The sequence below is a fragment of the Astyanax mexicanus genome, chromosome 2 (assembly GCF_023375975.1).
Source record: "Astyanax mexicanus isolate ESR-SI-001 chromosome 2, AstMex3_surface, whole genome shotgun sequence".
Classification (NCBI taxonomy): domain Eukaryota; kingdom Metazoa; phylum Chordata; class Actinopteri; order Characiformes; family Acestrorhamphidae; genus Astyanax; species Astyanax mexicanus.
The window spans coordinates 32,042,242-32,067,279 of record NC_064409.1 but is presented as its reverse complement, the minus strand read 5'-3'; the positions used below and the strand labels follow the sequence as shown (position 1 = coordinate 32,067,279).

General features: G+C 37.1%; 1 protein-coding gene across 1 annotated transcript; it reads left to right on the top strand.

Annotated features, from left to right (window-relative positions):
* Positions 1-389: 389 nt before the first annotated feature.
* Positions 390-23,850, top strand: mapk11 (mitogen-activated protein kinase 11). The gene is made up of 12 exons (XM_007229743.4): positions 390-605; positions 13,223-13,352; positions 14,798-14,856; positions 16,702-16,813; positions 16,909-16,938; positions 17,478-17,525; positions 18,386-18,500; positions 19,127-19,198; positions 20,830-20,909; positions 21,080-21,158; positions 21,678-21,851; positions 22,178-23,850. The coding sequence occupies exons 1-12, from the start codon at positions 493-495 to the stop codon at positions 22,249-22,251; spliced, it is 1,086 nt and encodes a 361-aa protein (XP_007229805.1). The 5' UTR covers positions 390-492; the 3' UTR covers positions 22,252-23,850.
* The last annotated feature ends 1,188 nt before the right edge of the window (positions 23,851-25,038 follow it).

The following is a 25,038-nucleotide window of genomic DNA, read 5'->3' as shown; positions in this document are numbered from 1 at the left end:
TAAATGTCACATGAGTTTTGTAACCATCATCGGTTTAGAAACCTTGTAAAAATTAAGTAAAGCTGCCTGAATTTGACCAGTACATGTTTTGAATAGTTAAAGATGTGTTATTAGATTCAGAGTTGAAGAAAGATTAAAAAATAAGTTTAATTTGGAGGAGTCACAAAAAGCAAAGGGCACGTATTCGGTGGAATGGCCCTTTTAATGACAGTAAATGTGAATTAAATGTGTACACACATTTAAATCAACAAATTAAGAATTTACAAACAACAGGATTACATAAAACAGATAAAGACCCATAAAGAGATAGCATAGCCCTCTGTCTCTCTCTCTCTCTCTCTCTCTCTCTCTCTCTCTCTCTCTCCTCCCCCCACTGTAGAGCAGACGGCGCCTCCCATTCTAGTAAGCCGTGGAGCGGGAGGCTGAGTGAGGGGGAGCTGCCCGGGTCCTGAGCGCTGCTGCCGGTCTGCTGTTCCGTGTTTGGGGGAGATAATGTCGGCCAGGCCGGGGTTTTATCGGCAGGAGCTGAATAAGACCGTATGGGAGGTGCCGGAGAGATACCAGAACCTGACGCCGGTGGGCTCGGGGGCGTACGGCTCCGTCTGGTGAGTGCAGACTGAGCAGTGGGCGAGGCTGCTAACACACCATCCACACACAACACCATTCATCCACACATCCACCACCCAGAACACCACGAGCAGCTCCGAGCCGCTCTCTGAACGCTCAGACAGGGGCTAGACTAGCTCAGCCCCGCTGCACTGTGGCGGAAATGGTGCAGCGTTTATTTACACTATAGAGGAGATTTAAACGCCGGTTCTCTGAATCAGACAGCCCAGCCTCAGCAGCGCATCATCACCTCACCCGCCCGAGGCTCTCTGGACCTGCTGAGGTCTGTTATGAAGGGAATGGACATCGACAGGGCTCCTGCCTGGTCATCCTCCACCTACCAGGCTTCATTCAGACAGGAATTTTGCCTCAATATGAGGATTTATTTGTGTGTTGAATTCTAACAAGCATATGAGATTTATTTGTCCATTTGTATGAACAGTTTTATTAGCGTTTTCAAACCCAGGACAAACATGAATCAGCATCTCACATTTCTCTCTTTCTCATGTCCTGCCTATAACCTATATCACAGCTTTCTGAAATTAATTAGTTTTATATTAGTTCATATTCCAATTTGCTTTAAAACCTTTCTCTTGAAGAAAATGGCCAGAGTAGAAAACTATACAGAGTTGTAGAGTCTATTGCCCCTAAAAGCCACTGAAAGTTATTATTAGAGCCGTAACTAATGGTTATTTTGGCAGTTAATCTGACTATTTTTTCTCTTGATTAGTTGATTAGTCTATGACTGTATAATGGCTGTTTTCGCCATCTGCCTTTTGCTGCATCCTAAGAATATGACCTTTTCAAATCCACATTTATCTCACTTGCTCAGGTCTGCACACCTGTTAATGTCACAGTGTTGTCCAGTCTCTACCATAACATAACAAAGCATAACATGGGGAAGGAGCTGTTAATTCAGTGGTCATAATTCAGTGGCACTCCACACCTGGGTCAGTGTGGTAATTTCCGGTTGAGAGTGCGCTGTGTATGATTGGATGCAGCTTCTCGCCAGTGTGTAAAGAATTGTGTGAAGTGTAGTTTGTAAAGCATCCTTGGGTCATAGAAAGGATCTATACATATATAAAGAATATATGTTTAATAAACTGTGGCTTTCACTGAATAAACTGTCTAAAATATACTATACACAGAATGTGTATCATGCTGCTTGCCTGGCTTTGAGTCAAAATTAGCTACGGCTCCAGACTAAAGCTTTTAGCTGCAGGCCAACCTCACCCATTTACTGTCTCTCAGGTTGAAACCACAAGCAGCATTTCCTGTGCTTTTGCACTTTATTTAATCAATCATTCCCATCCAGGAGACATCTGCACCAGGATCATCATCTGCAGTGCATGCACATGCTATTCCTCTGAAAACATTCTCTGAGCTTCCGGAAAGTCTCCTAGCTATATCATGAGACGCCCCCTGCTGTGACTCATATGGTTGCCATGGTGAGCAGCTGTGGTGGTACAGCTTCCTGCAGCACCACCGGATACCCCACTAGCTGTGTCCAGAGTTATTGTCAGAGATGTTCTGACAAATATTGAAAATATAGTTTAACAGTAAAGTTAAATAAAATTATCTAAATATGTCACAGTAAAAGCTTTTGGAATATAAACATAGATTTCAGAATTGTATTCTATAATGGCAGATTCATTTGAGCTGCATGAACTCCTCAATTTTGTGCAGAAGTCTCTGATGAGTATATCAGATCCAAAAGAACGCTGACTGAATACACTAAGACTATATTGTGATATTATTTTAGGATCATATTGCCCAGCCCTAGTGTGGATCCAGTCTCTTAGTGTTTTTTTTTATTCAATTGTAGTTGTAGAAGACTGGGGCTGCACAATATTGGGAAAAAAAACATAGCAATGCATATACAGCTCTGGAAAAAAATAAGAGACCACTTAATGATGATGTTTTTCCTTGATTTTACCAAATTAAAAATCTCTGGAATATAATCAAGAGGAAGATGGATGATCACAGCCATCGAACCAAGCTGAACTGCTTGAATTTTTGCACCGGGAGTGGCATAAATTATCCAAAAGCAGTGTGTAAGACTGGTGGAGGAGAACATGCCAAAATACTGAAAAGCTGTAAATAAAAACTAGGGTTATTCCACCAAATATTGATCTCTGAACTGAACTCTTAAAACTTTATGAATGTAAACTTTTCTTTGCATTAATTGAGGTTTTAAAGCTCTGCATCTTTTTTGTTATTTCAGCCAGTCATTTCTCACATCAAATTCTCAAACAATACAAATGATCTTAATCTTTACCATGTGTGCATCTTAGCAATTTTCCAAAGATCAATGCCCCTAGTGCATAGGAAGATGACAGCCAATACTTCCGAGTTTGCAGTAGCTGTTCAGGGGATCTGTGGAGGTCAAAAATCTACTGGCACATCCAACCCCTCAATGATGGCAAAGACACTGCTAAAAGGTTTAGACCAGACAAGAGAGTGGATTACATCATTGCTTTCCCAAATAAACTCATAAGGAGAACTTCTACTGCAACCAAAACATGAAGAAGGAAGTGCTGTAAAACAAAATCATGCAGTTCATTTGAAAAAAAAAAGAACAAATAAAGAACAAACAAATATGAATTTCCACACTACTAGCAAATTCTGGAAGTAATTGTCAAACCATATGTGAAAAAGGTGAAGCTAAAAAAAGAGGATGTCCTCTACAACATCAGGATAATGCCCAAAAACAGATCATAAAACTATCTCAGGCTTCCTGAAGAGACACGAACTGAAGCTTTTGGAATGACAGTCTCCTGTTATCTGCAAATTTGTGGATAGATCTGATGCTTTCTCCATTAGAGAAATAGGGTAATAAGTACTAATAGGGTACCACTGATTATTCTTGAAGCCTGTTAAAGATATTATGTTACAAAATCTCGGATATGACATCTCTGATAAAACAGTCAGTGCCTTCCTGGAAAGAACTTATGCTATTGTGGGAAATCAATGCTGGAGTGGGAATGTAAATTTCCCTTTTAAGCATGTGAGGTTTGATCTGTATAAGTGAAGTGCAAGCCAATAGGCTTCTTATAAACCGCAGGAGTTGGCATTATTTCAGGAGTACATAGCCATGATGTTCCTTCAGAGTATTCCAGCATATCAAATATTTGATGTAGGTTCTAAGGCTGTAGAAATGTGGGTGGCTGTAACAGTATATCACTTTCTACCTCTGCTGATTTTCTGTTGTACATTTTAACATCAGTGTGAGCACCCTAATGTAGCTACTAGGGTTGCACTGGTAGCCGGTTTCACGGTATACCACAGTGGGAAAATGAATGGTTATCATACTGTTGATATTTGCATATTACCAGAGATCTCACTCATGCATACATCTCTTCACAGCAGCCGTCCATTTATTTTGATCCCCACCTCAAACACAGTGGATCTCCATCACCCTAAAACTGAAACTTCGGTTTTAGGCAACATCGGCAGTGTGGGGTTACTCTGATACCCATAAATAATATATTTATATGAATACACATAAGACTGCATTTACAGTGCAAGGCTCTGTGTCACTTCAGGTTTCACAAATAGCGATTCTGGACTCTACTATTCTCCAGCCTAGTCATTTAGTACAGTGTGTATATATTCCTCAGATCACACAAGCTCACTCAGATATGCTAAAGACCATCTGGCATTACTGTAGACATTTCCATCATCTACCGCCAGAGATCACCATCAGTCCCCCGCCAGACTCCCCAGCCCTACCTCAGGCGGTTATCTTTTAAAATCTTTATTTTGTTCTAAGAATATAAATATTTGTCAGTATGGTATTAGTACTTTTACTGATGTAAAGGCTGTGATCACTTCCTCCACCTCAGGTGCCAACTTGCAAAAAAACATTTTAAAGATATGTGTCACATGTCTCAGTCACATGTATCATTTGATATATTCTCCTCATTATTCTGATTTAGGAAAATGTAATTAAAAAACAGTGATAAATATGATACCATGCTACTTTCTGATACTGATATCGTACCAAAAAAATCTTATACCCTAGAAGCTACACAAACTAGCATCTTAAAAACAGCAGGGCTGTTCCTGGTATGCAGTGGTCAGTAGTTAACAAAAGTGATCCAAAGAAGGACAAAAAGTGACTCTCTGACTACATAGAAGAGCCACATGAAAGCTGATTTTAATGTTCTAGTCCACATTAGTATAATTTATTATAATAAAACTGCATGGTACACAGCGTCTCAATAGGGCTTTTTTAAATAAACTTGTAACTTTTTATGAATTTTCTTTCCAAAAATCATAAGTTCATTCTTTGCATTCTTGATATTGAGAAGCACGCTCAATTTAGTTTGTTTGCCTTTGTGTTTTAATGCTGGGGGAGTGGAGCAGTTAGAGCACCAGATTATTGATAACAGGGTTGTGGGTTCAATGCCCAGGGTGGGCAGGCTGCCACTGCTGGGCACATGGCCTGATGTGGGTGCTCACTCATATACAGTGAAGGAAATAAGTGTTTGTTTTCTCTGGCAAACAAGACTTAATACTTTGTGGCAAAATCCTTGTTGGCAAACACAGCAGTCAGATGTTTTTTGTAGTTGATGATGGGGTTTACGCACATGTCAGGAGGACATTTGGTCCACTCCTCTTTGCAGATCATCCCTAAATCATTAAGATTTTGAGGCTGTCGCTTGGCAACTCTAAGCCCTAGCTCCCTCCATAAATATTTTATGGGGTAAAAGTCTAAAAACTGGCTAAGGCACTTTGTGACCTTAATGTGCTAAGTTTTGCCACTCCTTTGTTTCCTTTGGGTCATTGTCGTGCTGGAAGTCCCGGCCATGACCAATTTTCAGTGTCCTGGAAGAGGTAAAGAGGTTGTCACTTAGGATTTTACAGTAGGCTCCATCCATTCTCCATTAATGTGATGAAGTAGTCCTTTGCCCTTTGCAGAAAAAAACCCAAACCATAATGTTTTCACCCCCGTGCTTGACAGTGAGGACAGTGTTCTTTGGGTCACAGTCAGCACTTATCTTCCTCCAAACAGGGCAAATTGAGTTAATGCCAAAGAGCTCAATTTTTGTCACGTCTGACCACAGTACCTTCCCAATCACTTTCAGAATCATCCAGGTGTTCACTGGCAAGAGACGGGCCTGCACATGGACCATTATGGTGTAATGTGTTACCAATGGTTTTCTTGGTGACTGTGGTCCCAGCTGCCTTGAGATCATTAACAAGTTCCCCCTGTCTAGTTTTAGGCTGATCTCTCACCTTCCTTAAGATCATGATCATGATTATATTACATGTTTTGTTAATTGGACTTTTCTTTGTATTTTCTCATTTGTAAAGCACTTTGAATTATCATTGTGTATGAAAGGTGCAATATAAATAAACTTGCCTTGCCTTGCCCAGCAAGTAAGATTTTGCATGGAGCCCCAGATCGATGCAATCTTACTATTGCACCAACAGGTGTCTCCTTTGTACCCAGCGTCTTACTTGTGGTTTTGTAGCCCATTCCAGCCTTGTGCAGGTCTATGATTTTGTCCCTGACATCCTTAGAAAGCTCTTTGGTCTTGCCCATGTTGTAGAGGTTACAGTCTGACTGATTAATTGAGTCTGTTGACAGGAGTCTTTTATACAGGTGAGAGTTGCAGCTAATTAGTTGATTAGGAGCGTCTGACTGGTCTGTAGGAGACAGAACTCTTAATAGTTGGTAGGGGGTCAAATACTTATTTCTCTCTGCAAAATGCAAATACATTTATATAATATGTTTTTTTCTGGATTTTATTTTTGGTATTTTATCTCTCACTGTTTAAATTAACCTACCCTTAAAATTTAGACTGTTTATATCTTTGTCAGTGGACAAACTTACAAAATCAGCAAGGGATTAAATAATTTTCTTCACTGTATCCCTGTATGTGTTTTCACTGCTATACTACTATTAGCAGTCTAATATTGGTCCCTATATACACACTTGATGAAGTCGTATCTTTGTTACCACACTGTTACCACCAATCACTGTATAGCTATCAGCCACTTCAGTCCTAAATATAACTCTGTATTTATTCAATTTATGAAAATAATATTTGAAAGGTGATTCCTGGGAGAAAGTAAAAAAACATGTGTCAGTATTAGCACAGGGAAAACTAACAGTTGTAATTGTATACTGGAGACAGAAAGACAGTTTGGAGAAAAAATGATATGTTTTAGTGAAACATATGAATATGGATGGAGCTGCATGTCATACTCCAACCAGCCAGCAGACATGCTGAACCTGTGGTGGCTCTATGCCTGAGAGTCGTTGCTCTGTCCATGCTTATATACAGTAATTAGTTACCTCTTTGATCCCAGTGACATTTAGCTCTTAAAACCAGGATGATAAATGCTCATAATACACCACAGTAGGAGAGAGATCACAGTTAACCTTGCATGTACCCCTACGTTACATTATCAAATTATCATACAATAAATGGACATGATCTTAATAATTTTTAATAACTGTGATATTGTCTATTGTGTTTATTTGTATGTTAGTTCACATATATAACAGTGAAAAGTATTTTAGCCAGTTGTACAATCACCAATGCTTCAATAACTCAATGCTCATGAATATTCATACATGCAAACAAAGCACTGCGACACAACGAGACAGAAATTTTTACACTAATAACAGTCTTTGCAATGTCATATGTTACTTTACAACATGTGTATTGCCCTGCTAAGTGCAGTTCGAAAGTACTCCGGAGATCCAATGTAAACACACAGAGGTGGGTAGTCCAGATCCAGAAAGTAAAAATCCACCCTGGGCTTGGCTGAGCTGTAGCAGAGCCGCCCAAGCATTTGGAACAAAACTTTTAACTAGTGTAAACAGAACTGTTCTAAAAATACACCTAGATATCTTAATTGTACTTCACTGGTGGTGTTCCATAGACCAGTTCTAACCACTTGTTGCTTAGCTCTGAATTACTGGGCAAAGCCTGATGTGTTATTTGCACAAATAACACAGAAACAAACTTCCATGCTGTTCCTAGCGCTGTTAGCTTCTGTCTGACCAGACGTGTTGGCTTCAGCTCTGCCAGTGGGCGTTATTGAGCCAAGGTGGGCGAGGCCATGAATATTAAGTCATAAGACATGGGTGCTTCTCCTGATCGACTCGTTTTGCTGAACATTTTCTATTACTTGCTACTGCAGACAATAGAGGTTGAAAAGGAGTGTCATGTGCAGCATGCGTATACTTATACAATTTAGAGAAACCTATTGTATTTTACAAAGAACAAGAAACAGTGGATTTAAGCGGAATGAGACCTTTAAAATGACAATAATATTGACTATTGCAATAATACATTGAACAATGTATTTTCCACAAAAAAATTGCTATTGGTATTGGCCTACTTGTGGGGGTTATTTCAGATAGTTCCATTCTATTGACACCTGTCACTCTTCACACAGTGCAGACTGAAGGTTTTTGACCCAGTTTTACTTCATGTTTCACTTCCCACTTTTGATGAAACAGAAGTGTTTCTCTTAAGAAAACACTGTGTGTAGCTCTCAGCTGTGTTGAGAAGAGCCATGTAAGGAAGATGGCAGCATGTGGGAATGTGCACATGAACAAGCACTGCTTTGTATCAGGAGAGTGACAAAGGCAGGCAAGAGGGAGTCAGGATTGCAGAGGTAGTTTAAAACTGTGTCTGTTGTTTTTGTTGGTATTAAAGCTGAACAGTGCAGCTTGTTTACAGTTTTTCCACATTGTATACACACAAAATGTGGAACTGTGCACACAAATCCAAAAACATGAAGCTCATGTGTCAACATTGTGAGTCCAAACTGCTAAACTCTAAGCACAATTCCACATGTTCTCACTCAAATATCATTCTAAATCACAGCTTTGCAAATTGCCAAACACAAATTGCATAATTTAGTACACCTTGGTCACCTAAGAATCACTGACCTTCAAATACAAAACTCTAATTTGCACCCGTGCAAACTTAATTAAATGAAGGGGTTCAATCATTTGTCAGAGTATAAAAGAGGCCTTAATTGACTGATAAAGGTTATGCGAGATGATGGAGCAACAGGAGCACAGAGGAAGAGTCAGAGTAAGAGGAGATAGATGATCTGAGATCAGAGGTCTGATGAACAGTGATCTGTTTCTTTGCATTTTGCAATACAGTTTTTCCCAAATGTTTAAACGCATTTCTAGAAATGTGGCTCAGTTTCTCAAAACTCTAAACACAAACTGAAAATGATAAACTGCTTTGTTGAAACTCCACAAATCTCCAGCAAAACTGATTCCTTCCACCAAAACACCACACACACAGCTATTTATATACTTATCTTATGCAGAGCATCAAATAAACACTGACAAGATAAATTCAAAGCACTGTTATCAGAAGTATTTGGTTATGTTTTTGACTTCATGAGGCCACTGTACAAATTCAAATGCATACAAGTCCATGGAAATGTTGGCTTTCTGTTGTTTTTATTTATTTGTTGTGGTGTAGAACCCCCTCATTTACAGTACTACACAAATGTAAGCTATATTTACTGTATGCAATATGTTGCAAAACTGTAATTTTCACCTATTTTCACAATGAGAAACATGATAAGGAAAATTCACATACTAAGAGGACACAAAAATGTATTTATTGCAAAATGCAAAGAAACAGATCACTGTTCATCAGACCCCTGATCTCGGTCAGGCAAGATGACCTCATCTACATCCGCTGCAATATTCTCCCTTGCCAAATAGCGGGGGGAAAATGCCTTGCATGGCAAATCCATCTTTGGCAATCATCTGCGTGGATGTCATCACATGCCTCCCCCATTACATGAAGTAGAGCCACACGCTCGTGGGGTCTGTGTTTGTACACTTTCCACCTTCATGCAGAAAATAATTCCTCTATTGGATTGAGAAATGGGGAATATGGTGGAAGGTGCAGCACAATAAACTGTGGATTTAGAGAACCAATCATTGACCAGAGCTGCCCAGTGGAAACTTACATTATTATCCCAGATGACAACATAGTAGGGCTGTATCAGTCACTTGAGGCCTCTTTTATACTCTGACAAATGATTGAAACGTTCTTCTAATTAAGTTTACATAGCTGCAACTTGTATGAGAATACTTGGTAATTACAGTTTTTCCCAAATGTTTACACAAAAAATGTGGAACTGTGTACACAAATCCAAAAACATGAAGCTCATGTGTCAACATTGTGACTCCAAACTGCTAAACTCTAAACACAATTTCACATGTTCTCACTCTAATATCATTCTAAATCACAGCTTTGCAAATCACTAAACACAAATTTCATCATTTAGAACACCTTGGTCACCTAAGAATCACTGACCTTCAAATACAAAACCCTAATTACCAAATAGTCTCACACAAGTTGCAGCTATATAAACTTAATTAGAAGAATGTTTCAATCATTTGTCAGAGTATAAAAGAGGCCTCTTGTGACTGATACAGCCCTACTATGTTGTCATCTGGAATAATGTAAGTTTCCACTGGGCAGCTCTGGTCAATGATTGGTTCTCTAAATCCACAGTTTGTTGTGCTGCACCTTCCACCATATTCCCCATTTCTCAATCCAATAGAGGAATTCTTTTCTGCATGGAGGTGGAAAGTGTACAAACGCAGACCCCACGAGCGTGTGGTGCTACTTCGTGTTATGGGGGAGGCATGTGATGACATCCACGCAGATGATTGCCAAAGATGGATTTGCCATGCAAGGCATTTTTCCCCCGCTGTTTGGTGAGGGAGAATATTGCAGCTGATGTAGATGAGGTCATCTTGCCTGACCGAGATCAGGGGTCTGATGAACAGTGATCTGTTTCTTTGCTTTTTGCAATAAATACATTTTTGTGTCCTCTTAGTATGTGAATTTTCCTTATCATGTTTCTCATTGTGAAAATAGGTGAAAATTACAGTTTTGCAACATTTTACATACAGTAAATATAGCTTACATTTGTGTAGTACTGTAAATGAGGGGGTTCTACACCACAACAAATAAATAAAAACAACAGAAAGCCAACATTTCCATGGGCTTGTGTGCATTTGAATTTGTACAGCGGCCTCATGAAGTCAAAAACATAACCAAATACTTCTGATAACAGTGCTTTGAATTTATCTTGTCAGTGTTTATTTGATGCTCTGCAAGAGATAAGCATATAAATGTGTGTGTGTGGTGTTTTGGTGAAAGGAATCAGTTTTGCCAGAGATTTGTGGAGTTTTGACAAAGCAGTTCATAATTTTCAGTTTGTGTTTAGAGTTTTGAGAAACTGAGCCAAGTTTCTAGAAATGCGTTTAAACATTTGGGAAAAACTGTAAGGTTTTGTATTAGAAGGTCAGTGATTCTTAGGTGACCAAGGTTTTCTAAATGATGAAATTTGTGTTTAGCGATTTGCAAAGCTGTGATTTAGAATGATATTTGAGTGAGAACATATGAAATTGTGTTTAGAGTTTAGCAGTTTGGAGTCACAATGTTGATACATGAGCTTCATGTTTTTGGATTTGTGTGCACAGTTCCACATTTTGTGTGTAAACATTTGGGAAAAACTGTAAACGCATTTCTAAAAACTTGGCTGAGTTTCTCAAAACTCTAAACACAAACTGAAAATTATTAACTGCTTTGTTAGAACTCCACAAATCTCCAGCAAAACTGATTCCTCCCACCAAAACAACACACACAGCTATTTATATACTTATCTTATGCAGAGCATCAAATAAACACTGACAAGATAAATTCAAAGCACTGTTATCTGAAGTATTTGGTTATGTTTTTGACTTCATGAGGCCACTGTACAAATTCAAATGCATACAAGTTTATGAAAATATGTTGGCTTTCTGTTCCTTATATTTATTTGTTGTGGTGTAGGACCCCCGCATATGGTATTACAGTACTACATGTATATGTGACATAAATGTGAGCCATTTTTACTGTATGTAGTTTGTTGGAAAACTGTCATTTACATTTGTGTCGCATACACATGTAGTAGTGTAAATGCTATATGCGGGGGTCCTACACCACACCAAATAAATACAGAAAGCAAACATATTTTCATGGACTTCCATGGTATTCATTTGAATTTGTACAGTGGCCTCATGAAGACAAAAACATAACCAAATACTTCAGATAACAGTGCTTTGAATTTATCTTGTCAGTGTTTATTTGATGCTCTGCATAAGATAAGTATATAAATAGCTGTATGTGGTGTTTTGGTGGGAGGAATCAGTTTTACTCGAGATTTGTGTAGTTTTAACAAAGCAGTTTATCATTTTCAGTTTGTGTTTAGAGTTTTGAGAAACTGAGCCAAATTTCTAGATATGCGTTTAAACATTTGGGAAAAACTGTAAATGTGCAAATAAAAAAAGGAAAAAAAAGCTGTACACATTATAGTATATATATCACTGTTTCAGCTGAGTGGTGGCTCTTACAGAATTTCTGTTTCAGTACAGTGGCTTGCAAAAGTTTTCATACCTCTTGAACTTTTTCACATTTTGTGATCTTACATCCACAAACTTAGATGTTTTTCATTGGGATTTTATGTAACAGAAAGTAGCACATAATGTGAGAAGTGGAACAAACACTATATTTGTTTTTTTAAATTGTAATCAAATAAAAATCTAAAAAAGTATGATGTACAAAAAAGTATTCACCCCCCTTTACTCTGAAACCCCTCTTTTGTTGGAAGGAATCAGTTTTGCTAGAGATTTGTGGAGTTTCAAGAAAGCAGTTAATAATTTTCTGTTTTGTGTTTAGAGTTTTGAGAAACTGAGCCAAGTTCCTAGAAATGCCTTTAAACATTCAGGAAAAACTGTAATGTTAAAGTCATACAAACTATAAATGTACTGTTTTATATTTTAGATTCGTGAAAGTATGCACTTCTTGTTTAGATGTCAACTTTGCGCACCTTGGGTGGATTTTCTCAGTCAGCTTTATGAGGTAGAGTCACCTGGAATAGATTTTAGTTAACAGCTGTGCTGAACTTAAGTTAATTTACTTGAATGTTGAGGTTGTGTCTTGCCTCTTAATGTGTTTGAGAGCATTAGTTGTAAAGTTGTGAAGAGGTAAAGTTGGTACACAGTGAATACACTATTTGAGTAATGTTTTAATATATATTACGGCAAGAACTACTAAAGTAATTAAAAACACTTTAAGAAAAGATGGTCAGTAAATTCAAATTAAAATATCAAAAACCTTGAAAGCATCTTTAAGTGCAGTCGCGAAAACAACCAAAAATGTTATGATGAAACGGGCTCTCATCAGGACCACCCCAGAAAAAGGAAGAGGTTTCCTCTGTTGCACAGCCTCATAAACGACAAGTTAACAGCACCCCAGATAAAAAAACATAAATGCTTTACAGAGTATTTTGTTTTTGTTTACTGTTTGATTCTTTATGTGTTCCTTCATAGTCTGGATGACTTCAGTATTCATTTATAATGTAGGAAAAAAATAAAACAATGGATAAAAAGATGTGTCCAAACCCTGTGACTGGTACTGTTTAAATATTTCTTGCTTCCTTTTTTTTTTTTTGGTCTTTTATTATTTTCTTGTTGTATTTGTCTGTTCTCTCTTTTTATATTGTATTTTTTCCTGCTTTTCTTATTTGACCTCCTTTTCTTGTGTTTTCTACTTCTCAGCTCAGCATATGATGTGCGACTCCGGCAGAAGGTGGCGGTTAAGAAGCTCTCGCGGCCGTTCCAGTCTCTTATCCACAGCAGGCGCTCCTATAGAGAACTACGACTGCTTAAACATATGAAACATGAGAATGTGAGTGAACCACGCTCTCTCTCTCACACACACACACACACACACACAAAATGTGATTTTATCAATAGTATTGGCTGTATGTACCACACATAGTGCTTTTTTTTACTTTGGTGAGGTAACAGAGGAAAAAGGTAGAAGAACCACATATGATTCAACATTTTTGTATTTCTGTATACTTAATTAATGGAAGAGTAAACAGCATATTTTAATGTATATTTATAAACCTCAGTTATCTTTGGGGACTCTGTTGTCTCCCTCTACCATAAATTAAATTATTAAAATATGATTGTAATAATGTATTACAATAATTTATTACAATATGATTGGCCACAGTGCCAATATTACACATTATAGCACGAACCTCGAGTGTATTGTTGCGATTATTTCACAGTTTCACCATTATTGCTGTTTATTAAAAGATTTTGAGTTAAAGAGGAGGAGAAAATTCAATCTGTTTGGTTATTTAAACTTTGTGAGTTAAAATTGTTCCATTGCTGCTCTGTTTGTAGCTCTGTTTGTAGCTCTGTTTGGCTTATAAGCTCTGTAAGTTGCTAGGTTACCTGTATGTGGCGGTGTAATACATGGAAAGCTTCGGTTACAGGGCATTACCGAATGATTACAGCACTCATAGAACACCTCTCACATAGCCAATCACATTGCAGCGTTGGAGCTAACTGTGGTTTAATAAAATGTTTCTCACATAATAAATTGTAAGGTTATAGAAACGTTAAAAGTAACATTTCACACTCTGAAATTAAAACCCTGAGAGCAGTGATGACCCAGTGACATTACCAGTACGTTTAAACAATATATATATATATATATATATATATATATATATATATATATATATATATATATATACTTTTTTTTTTGATAAAAAATACAAACATCCAAACTTGACAGATTGAACCTTCAAAGAATGTCAGCTGTAACGTTCAGAAAACATTTTGCTAATCAACAATTGTTAACTGGGTTGTAGCTTAACCTTTTGATTATGCAGAGTTCTTCATAAATCAGTGAAAATCCTCTTTAGAAAGGAGATCTTTTTCAACCAATCAGATTCCAGTTCACCCAGCTCCATAGGCTAAACACAAGCCTATATTGCTTTACTCATCATCTCCTGTTACTGGATAATGAATAGTGTAATGTAATATAGTACAGTGTCATGAGCAATTAGGGTGGCATAGCTGTGTGCAGTGTTTATAAAGAAAGTGATGCACAAGCAGTGCAGTGAATGAGCTACTCATCATTGTGCTGTATCCTTATGGCAGCGGTCCAAAGCATACCTATCACAACCTTTACAGCCAGAAAAGCATGCTTGGTCACCATGTGTACTTGAATCATTACATATTACACGTTATAAAATAAACATCCTCTATATAAAGGCATTCTTGTTGGACTATATTTTCATTATGCTTTTCATTTGTGTTTGTGTGTTTTAGGTTATTGGGCTGCTAGATGTTTTCTCTCCTGCAGCGTCTCTTGAAGAATTCAATGAGGTGTATGTATCTATCTGAATCTCTTGCTTCTCTATAGGTCAGGGGGAACTTTGTAAAACCTTGTTTAACAGCTTGTTAAACAGCAGATGATTAAGATGGTTTATCATTTGCACTTAGGACAGACAAGTCTCATAGACTTTGCGGGAGTCTACCGCATATCAATAACGGCTCCCTTATGCCCACAAGTCAGATAAAATCTCCCGGAATCTGGAACGAGTGGCCCAAGAGTGAACACAAACACGCATGCAGGCGTCACAGACTTTTTTACCCAATCGCGTGTGTGAAAGAGAGAGAGGGGGAGAGAAAGGTGCTCCCCTCATGTGCATAATTATGAAGCACATGCAAAACAGAGAGGGTTCTGATTGGCCTGTGCTCTACAAGAGTCTGTCAGTTAGGGGTGTGCCATATCGTATCGTACGTGATAATATCGCCAAAAAATGTTAATATCGTGAACGATATTATACCCTGAAATATCGTCCCATATCACCCTCCCCTAATTACCTAATTATCACATCAGAGTACTACTTTTTTACTGTTTTTTAGCAAAAGAAAAATTCACACTGTTCTCATTCGCCATTATATATCTACTAGAGACAGATTATATCTGTCCAGTATCACTTATTTTACTTTAATATGGATATATGGAGATATTTGGAGTACATTACAAGTATCATGACATTCTGGATTATTGACTACTGTTACAAATCTGATAAAATTATTTTTCTAAATATCTCAGTTAGCCATATCAAATTGCATGCAACAATAAAATTCTAAATAATTTTTCTAATTCAGTGTTTTGTCATATTGGCAAAGGAATCGTTATCGAAAATATCATGAAATATCGTGATATTATTTTATAGCCATATCGCCCACCCCTACTGTCAGTCAGCCAATCAGTTTTTAATGTGGGCAGGCAATGCTTTTTTTTCTACTCCTGGACGGGATGCATTCAGTGAGAAGGAGCATTATGGTGGAGGCAGGGAAAATGGAGGCAGGGCCTTCCAAAAAGAGAAAATGTCTTTGTCTAACTCATTTCTCCTCTGACTACTCTAAAGTATATCCTTGTCTGGTAAAAGTAAAAAACAATAAAAGTCTTTCCCGCTGTATAGTTTGTAATAGTGATTTCAGCATTGCCCACAAGGGACTAAATGATTGCGAAAAACATGTTGAGGTGAGTTAATGTGACTTATATCCAAGTCCAGATCCGGGGTACCTCCCTAAAATCAATTTTTACAACTTGGGATGTCGGATATATACTGATATAAAAGCTAAAGAACACTGGCACTGACCTGCAAGAAAAGCCTGTGCTCCCTCCTGCATTAAATGTGGATGTGATTGCTGCCAGAGTTGCTTATATGTTTGGACAGACAATTCTAGCCATGTGCTACTGGTCAAAATCTTCCCCACACACTGCTTTTCCTGACGTATTTGCGATTCAAGCGTTACATGGTGGATCAAAGAGTGTTAAATGGAATGAGAGATTCTTATCCATCTGACACCAACTATCAGGCATGGTTGAACTTTGACCATGACCATGACGGTCAGTTTTCAGTCTCGCTCACAAGATAACCCCTCACAACTTATACAGGTGATGTCATCCAAAAGCCGTCCCCTGTAAAAAAATTTAAATAATACTTTTGTCCCATTAATTGGCCATGTTAAAGCATATAGGATGTACACGTTTTTACTTTATATATTTTATTTTTTAAGTTTTATCTGTAAAAAAAATAATTATATTGAATTCCATTATATTGAATTCCACTAAAAGCAATAAACGGCAAAATCATCCAAGATGATTTTTAATAGGCTCTGTGATCTCACATCACCCATTTCTTTTTTATCTTCAGCTACCTTGTCACTAATCTGATGGGAGCAGATCTTAATAACATAGTGAAGTTTCAGCGCCTTTCAGATGAACATGTGCAGTTCCTCATTTATCAGCTGCTCAGAGGCCTTAAGGTTAGTCCAAAAGAGTTTTATGTAAAAAGAAAAAATATGTATTTTTTTTAACAGTTCTAAAATGCGCTTATGTACTCTGTCTTTTTTTTAAACAGTATATTCATTCAGCTGGACTGATACACAGAGTAAGTGTCTCTTTTTTTTTTTTTTCTTTTCTTTTCGTGTGACAACAGAACTGTTTTACACTAGTTAGATATTTGAGCAAGAATGTTTGAGCTAGAATATACTTATATACTATACTAGAATATACAGCACTGTTTTTCCTGGTTACTATAGCTGATTCTTAAAACTAAAGAAGCTTAAAAGTCCCTTTGTAATCAGGAAGATTGTGAATAATAAGTGTGATAAACTATGCCGTATAATACAGCACATGTGCACAGGGTGCACACAGGAGGAAACAGACAAAAGCTCACCTGCAACTGATGTGTGCCAGATTCAATAAACAGCAGAGCACTACCATCACCAAATTACTTTTGATAAACACAAAACATAACATAATAAAATATAGCAAAATAAAATACAGCAATGGAATCCCTTTTATTTATTTAGCCACAATTTGTGTTGTTATATCAGCATCCCTCCCTAGAATCACTTGCTTATTGATTATTGCACAATTTCAAGTTGTATGCTGTAATTGAGTTTCCTACTCATATATGTTTGACAGGATCTAAAACCAAGCAATGTAGCTGTGAATGAAGATTGTGAACTCAGGGTAAGACAATTATGACATTTTTAATCATATTCTTAAAAAAACATCTAGTGACAAAAACAATCAGGAATAAACATAGCTGTTTTTGAATAAAACAGTAAATTATTATTATTATTATTATTATTAGTAGTAGTAGTAGTAGTAGGAGGAGGAGGAGGAGGAGGAACAGTAGTACTAGGAGTAGTAGTACTAGGTGTAGTAGTAATACTAGCAGTAGTAGTACTTGATTAGTAGTAGTAGGAGGAGGAGGAACAGTAGTACTAGGAGTAGTAGTACTAGGTGTAGTAGTAATACTAGCAGTAGTAGTACTTGCAGTAGTAGTAGTAGTAGTAGAAGTAGTAACAGAAGTTTTAGTAGTAGTACTAGGAGGAGGAGCAGTAGTAGTAGTAGTAGCAGTAATTGAAGTTGTAGTAGTACTAGGAGAAGTAGTAGTAGTAGAAGTAGTAATAGAAGTTGTAGAAGTCATAGTAGTAGTACTACAATTTGTAGTAGTATTACAAGGTGTAGTAGTAATAGGAGTAGCAGCAGTAGTGGTAGTACTAAAAATAGAAGTAGTACTAAAAGTTGTATCAGTAGTAGTACTAGGAGTAGTAGAAGTAGTAGTACTAGGAGAAGTAGTGCTAGAAGTAGTAGTTGGAGTAATATTAGAAGTTGTATGAGTAGTAGTATTAGGAGTAGTAGTAATAGAAGGAGTTGTAGAAGTAGTAGCACTAGGAGAAGTAGTGTTAGCATTAATAGTAGTAGTAGTACAAGAAGTTGTATCAGTAGTAGTAGTAGTAATATTAGAAGTAGTAGTAGACGTTTTAGTAGTAGTACGAGTAGAAGTAGGATTTTTATTGTTTTATTTGTGATTTTATTATCAGATCCTGGACTTTGGATTAGCCAGACAGACAGATGATGAGATGACGGGGTATGTAGCGACTCGCTGGTACAGAGCACCTGAAATTATGCTGAACTGGATGCACTACAATCAAACAGGTGAGAAAACACATCCTGCTGCAATCGGTTCTGTTCTGTAATCTTATAAGGGGGTGCGAATGCTTGGCCCTAAAGGACTGCAAGCATGATTTTAGAGAATAATAAATTCTCTGACATTTTGCTAACAATGAACTATCATAGGTTCCTGTAACTACTGGCCTGAGGATTTGAAATGAAAGATAACTGATGCCTTCAAAGATGGGAATACTATAAAAAAAACTCTTGCTCACAGAGTCCACTGTCTAAAAGTTACTAAATAAAGAGCAATTAAGGGGAACTGTGGAAGTCAAGGTTAAAAGCAAAAAGCCACAGAATAGTGTTCACAGAAATTGCTAATATGATGCAAAAAAAGGCAAACCTTCAAAAGGATCATCCAATGATCAAAACTTGCTATAAAAAAGGTCCTATATGTGCCAAATAGAGTATTACTAAGCACCTACCTAGTATGTTGTTCAGATTCTTAATTGATTTTTTTTTTTTTTACATCTGTTAAACTAATAATCTAAACATGAAATTTATGTTCCATAAATATTCCAGAGACAATTCTGGGTTTAGAGTTGACATATTATGCCATTTTTATAAGCTTATGGGTTCGACGCTAATTGATTGATTCTTTTCTTTTTCAGTGGATATCTGGTCTGTGGGGTGCATTATGGGTGAGCTTCTCAAAGGAAAGGTCTTGTTTCCAGGCAACGACTGTATCCTTTATCTACCAAAGACTGGACACACATCTAAGTGCTGTCTATGAGATGCCGCTCTTCAAGGGAATAGAGAAGAGTGCATTGTAAGTGGTTTAAATTAGATTACAGCATCTAATGGCAGGAAGAAACATCCATATCAAACATTAGTAAGTAAGTACATTTTGAATATGGAAGAGTTGGTCCACTTTTTGAGGAAATGGAAAAAAAAAAGTAACACTTGATGCATGCTGTGTGTTGTATTCTAGCAGTTTCTGTGCATAACCAATACAAAATGCAGTACTCGTGATGAATTTACAATCTATAGGTCAATAAACATAGCAACAAACAGCTGTATATTCAATTATAGTACAAATCCTGCTCTTGTACAAGTAGTGTCACATATGATTAGGGGATGGACATAAGTGCAGAATATTGTAATATATATTTATTAAACAAACAAGATAAATCAAAACAGTAAACAAAACGCGGGTAACGCAAAAAACTCAGAACTAAGAAAACTATGAACAAAACTAGGTGTAACTAAATAAATAAAACACTGAATAACTATAATAACACTAGGAACACAAAATTAACAAACTTGATAAACTTACTAAGATAACAAAACAACAGCCCTGGATTCAGGGACCACAGAATACAAAACTAGAATATGCAGAAGACAAGGATACAAAAGACTCGACACTGCACATTCAAACAGAGGGGCTTAAATACACGAGGAGAGTGAGAAACACCTGGGCTTGGATGACCAGGGGGCGGGGTTACAGACAAGACACAGGTGAGAACACTAATTGCTAGGGCAGGGCTGGGGCGTAGCTAGGGTGGAGACAGGTACAAAAAAACAACAAAAGCACATGACTGAGAACACATGACAGGAAAACAGAGGGGCAGGAGCACAAGAGACCAAATGAGGGAGAAACACAAGACAAACTGTGACAAGTAGAGCAGTTGTTCTAAAATAAAGTTCACTGTACAATGTAAAGAAAAAAAAAATTAGAGAGAGCTGTGTGAGACACATTTTTTAAAATTTTATAATAATATGCAACTTTCCTGATTCTGTACACTGGAAAACTCTGTAAATGTGTTTTGCATATTAAGTTAATTTAATAATGAAAAATCCTGCCTGGCATGCATACAACGTATCTGGTCTAATTTCATGTGCAGTTAATATTTGTTTAAATAAATGTACACTTTACAAGGAACAAAGATGTTTTGTTTTGTTTAATATATTACTAATCAGCTACTCAATTTGTATTAAATATTGATTAAAATTGCATTACATTTGGTAACTTAACTAGGACTTGATGTTTTGGACCCGGGGCTTGACTCTTGAGTTAATTTTAAACTTGTTACTTTCCAATTAGGCACTTGTTTCCACCTCTGGTCATATCATATAATGTTATTGTATAATATAACATAAAATTTTAAAGTTATTAAGGTTAATAGATACAAAACACCTTATGAATATAACTTCTACACATGCATATTTGCTTGGGCACAAGGCAAATTTTGTAGGGCTAATTTTCCTAACATATATTTTTATTACACCCTGTACCCATTTTTGCACACATTCACAGTTCTTTTCGCATGTTTCAAGTGTGCTACGTGTGGACTCTTTAACTGACCTTCTTAAGATATAGATCAGCTGAAGAGAATTATGGAAGTGGTCGGCACCCCAACTCCTGATCTACTAAAGAAGATCTCTTCAGAGCATGTGAGAATAATTGGATGTTTTATATATTGAATCTCATGATTGGAATTTTATAGAAATGTACTGGAATCAATTTGCATAAGTCATAAGTAAAAAAAAAACAGTTGGTTATTGCAGTTGGTTGAAATATTTTTTTAAATGTGAGATGTATTGACTCATTCTTGTTTGTCCAGGCCCAGAAGTATATCCAGTCTCTTCCCTACATGCCCCAGCAGGATCTGGGGAAAATATTCAGAGGAGCTAATCCAATGGGTGAGACTGAATGGACAAGTTAAACATTCCTACCTGACTTGTGTTTTTGATTCTTTTAAATAGTCTTTACAAAAACAAATTTTGACAAATTGTAAAATTGTACTTTGTATGACTTCTTTTTTTTTTCTTTTTTTCCTCTTTCCCCTTTTTTCTTTTTCTTGTATTCTTTTAGGCATTTTGTGTTTTTTTGCTTTATACACTGTGTTTACTAATACATATGCTGTTTATTACAAAAATATAAAATAAAATAACCACATTTTCCATATTTTTAAACTGAAACACACCTGATCCAGCTCCTTAAGGGATTGATAATTTACTGATGAGCTTGTTCATGTGTGTTGGGGCTGCAACAGTTGCATGAATTGCACAGAAACTTTCAGATACTCTATATTGGATGAGAATTAGACTGCTAGTGTACATGAAAAAATCTTAGAATTGTATCATTAAGAAAAATAACAGATAAAGTTTGTTAATCTTTATCTATTTAATTCCTTCTCTCTCTCTCTCTCTCTCTCTCAGCGGTGGATCTGTTGAAGAAAATGCTGGTGTTGGACTGTGACAGGAGGATCTCTGCTAGTGAGGCTCTTTGCCACCCATATTTCTCCCAGTACCACGATCCTGAAGATGAGCCAGAGGCACCACTGTATGACCAAACTCCAGAGAGCAAAGACTGTACACTCGAAGAGTGGAAGGGTCAGCAAAGCTAAATAAATGTTTTAAAACACTATATTGTAAACTTGAATTTTAAATAATCAATGCTAAGGTGTTGACATATTCATATAACTTTAGCAAAAGAGGTGATTCCTAATTAAAGCCACACAGTTTACCCTTTAGATCTAGCAATTTGTACGATACACTTATAAGTAATAGAGAGAATGGTGTTTCTGTTATTACTACTCTCTTGTCAGTCTTCATAGTTGTAGGAGGAGCTCAGGAGCTAAAAAAAACAGTTCTTGCATCATTTTTTCATAATTGTGTGCATTAGTGATGTTTTCTCCTGCTTGTCACGTTTTCCACAGACCTGGTGTTTGAGGAAGTGAACAGTTTCAAAGCACCTGTCAGCAAAACAGACAGCCTCCAGGCCGAACAGTAAACCACACGATATTCATCACTTCGATTCTCAGTCTGACTCAAACCTCACCTACCCTGGAAAGTGTTAGACTGAACACTAAGGAACTGAAGACTGAAGAACTGAAGATTGACTGTCAGACAGCCAGAGGTTATAAAGATGCATTCCCGTGGCATGATGCCTTTCTTTACTATGTGTGTGTGTGTGTGTGTGCCCGTGGGCGTGTGTGCGTGTGTGTGTGCGTGCATACCTGCTTGATTTCCTGAATGGTCGCATGTGTCTAGTTTGAAGAACACATCACAGACACATTATATGCACAACTGATATAATACAGGGAGCATGCTGTTGTGCATATGCATATTCCTTTTGTGAGCGGGATGACAGGAAGGATACGGGTGTCAGTCAAAATTGGAGAGCAGAGGGTGACCCTTTTCAGTAAAACATGTTTAAGGAACAGGAATGACTGGGATGTACCGGAGGAAGACAAAAAACAGAAACACCAAGTAAATACAATATGTACAGAAACTGTATATTAAACATTATGCTAAGATCAAAAACTGGAATGACAAAACTGTTCCCAACAGCACTTGAATCTTTTGTGTGTAAGAGAGCGAAGAAGGTCAAGATTCACTCTCACCTTAGAGCTGACAAAATTCACAGGTGTTTCTGTCCACTGTGAGAGTGTGTTCTCTGAACTCTATTCCATCTAGAAAGTGTTCTTAAACATTAATAGCATAGTATTCTGAAGGCAAAAGTATTGATTTCAGTGTTTTACTTTGTGTTTCTGTTATTTTTCAGCTTCCTTCATTAACCTTTTTCAGAATTCATATATACAGTACATGCAGCATGTCTAAATGTATAGCTTTCCCGTATTTAAAACAATCAATCATTTATTAATCGTAATATCTCTTACATACCTCGGACACTTTGTGTGCATTTAAACATGAATGATCAGATTTCAACTGAAATATATGTTGTATGTTGTCTGAAGAAGCGGTTCTTCCTTTGACTTGATGAACAAGAGTTTAAAGGCATGCAGAGAGAGTGCCTGTTTATACAATGCAGAATGAGATCCTGCTGTTTACTTTTTAATGCTTCACCACTGGATAAAACAGGATGATTATGTATTAACGGAGAACATACACTGCACTAACCCAGTGCCTGTAATGCAGTTGTTTTATTAGGCCCACTAACTAATAAATAATGTCCAAGCAACGTGGCCCTTGCCAGTTCCAATGATCTTAAATATGAAAGAATGAAATATTTGATACCATAAGTCAGTTTTGACATTGCGTTTTTTAAGTGATTGTAGAGCAGATACTGAAGAGGGGATTTTACAGTCCAACTCCTTTTTAAATATTGTAATTGTTTGTTCAGTGTTTGTATTCTCTGCAGAAAAATGAAGAATGTTTTACCTCAAAGGGTATTTAACTTACGCTGAATGTCTTTGATGTTTGTGAAGTATGTTTTGTATTTCAGAATTCATGACTGGATTTATTATTTTTCACTAGATTCAGGATCGGTTGGGTAGAATAGTACTGTTTGTATTTTTACTTTTTTTGAATTGTCTGAAATGTCTGATGGATGTGTGCCCTGCGACTGAATTAAAGATCTTCAGCTGTATCTGATATGAAGCATCTTATTTAATTTTAGATTCGATATTTACTGTGACAAATAAACAAACATAGTAAATAGTGACATGAATACAGGCATTTCCTTTCCTACATAATTTTGTGTATGGCAAATCATTTTGATTTACAACATACAGTGTATAATTCAGCAGAAAGAAAGAAGTTGTATTGATTATCTTAAAAGGAGACTGTAAACTCAGTGTCTGGAAAGTGTGATGAAGTTATCCTTTGAACTTTTGTCACCTTACAACTACAAATTTAATTTCTTTTAATTGAGAAGTATCACATAATTGTGAAGTGTAACAAAAATATTGCATGGTTTAAAAAAACAGATCCCAAGAAGCACCATTCAATCTATTATTTAAAAATGGAAAAATATTCTACAACTGCAGACCAACCAACACATGGCAGTACACCCAAACTGATAGATTGAGCAAGGAGAGCACTGGTCAGAGAAGCAGCCAAGAGGCCAATGGTCACTCTGGAGTAGCTGCAGAAATACACAGCTCAGGTGGGAGAAACTGTCCACAGGGCAATTATAAGTTGCGCATACCCAAAACTGGCCTTTATGTAACAGTGACAAGATAAGAACATTGTTGAAAGAAAGACAAGCCATTCAGGGGGCACGGCAAAGAAGGTTCTGTGGTCAGAGGTGACCAAAGTTAAACATTTCGGCCTTAATTCAACGTGCTATGCGTGGCTGAAAAGTAATACTGCTCTGAACACACCATCCCCAGTGTGAAACATGGTGGGGGCAGCATCATACTTTTGAGATGATTTTCTTTAGCAGGGACAGGAAAGATAGTTGATGAAAGGATGGATGGAACTAAAAAACAAGGCAATCCTGAAAGAAAACCTGTTGGAGGCTGCAAAAGACTTGTGACTGGAAAAGAGATTCATTTTTCAGCCAAAGACAATGACTCTAAACATACAGCTGGAGCTGCAGTGGAACGGGTTCCATCAAAGTCCTGACCTAAATCCCACTGAGCTTCTGTGGCAAGACATGAACATTGCTGTTTACAGAGACTCTCCATCCAACCTGACTTGAGGTTGAGCTATTTTACTAAGAAGAATGGGCAAAAATCGCAGTCTCTAGATGTGCAATGCTGGTAAAGACAAACGCCAAAAGACTTGATGTAGGGGTGGCACACTTTTGCCCATCGTTCTTTTTTTTTTTTTT

What these genes read in the sequence shown, in the direction of transcription:
- mapk11 (XM_007229743.4), top strand. Translation starts at nt 493, where the DNA reads ATGTCGGCCAGGCCGGGGTTTTATCGGCAGGAGCTGAATAAGACCGTA. An exon ending in AACATATGAAACATGAGAAT is followed by an intron (nt 13,353 to 14,797) that starts GTGAGTGAACCA and finishes TGTGTGTTTTAG; the next exon opens with GTTATTGGGCTGCTAGATGT. An exon ending in CTTGTTTCCAGGCAACGACT is followed by an intron (nt 19,199 to 20,829) that starts GTATCCTTTATC and finishes GACCTTCTTAAG; the next exon opens with ATATAGATCAGCTGAAGAGA.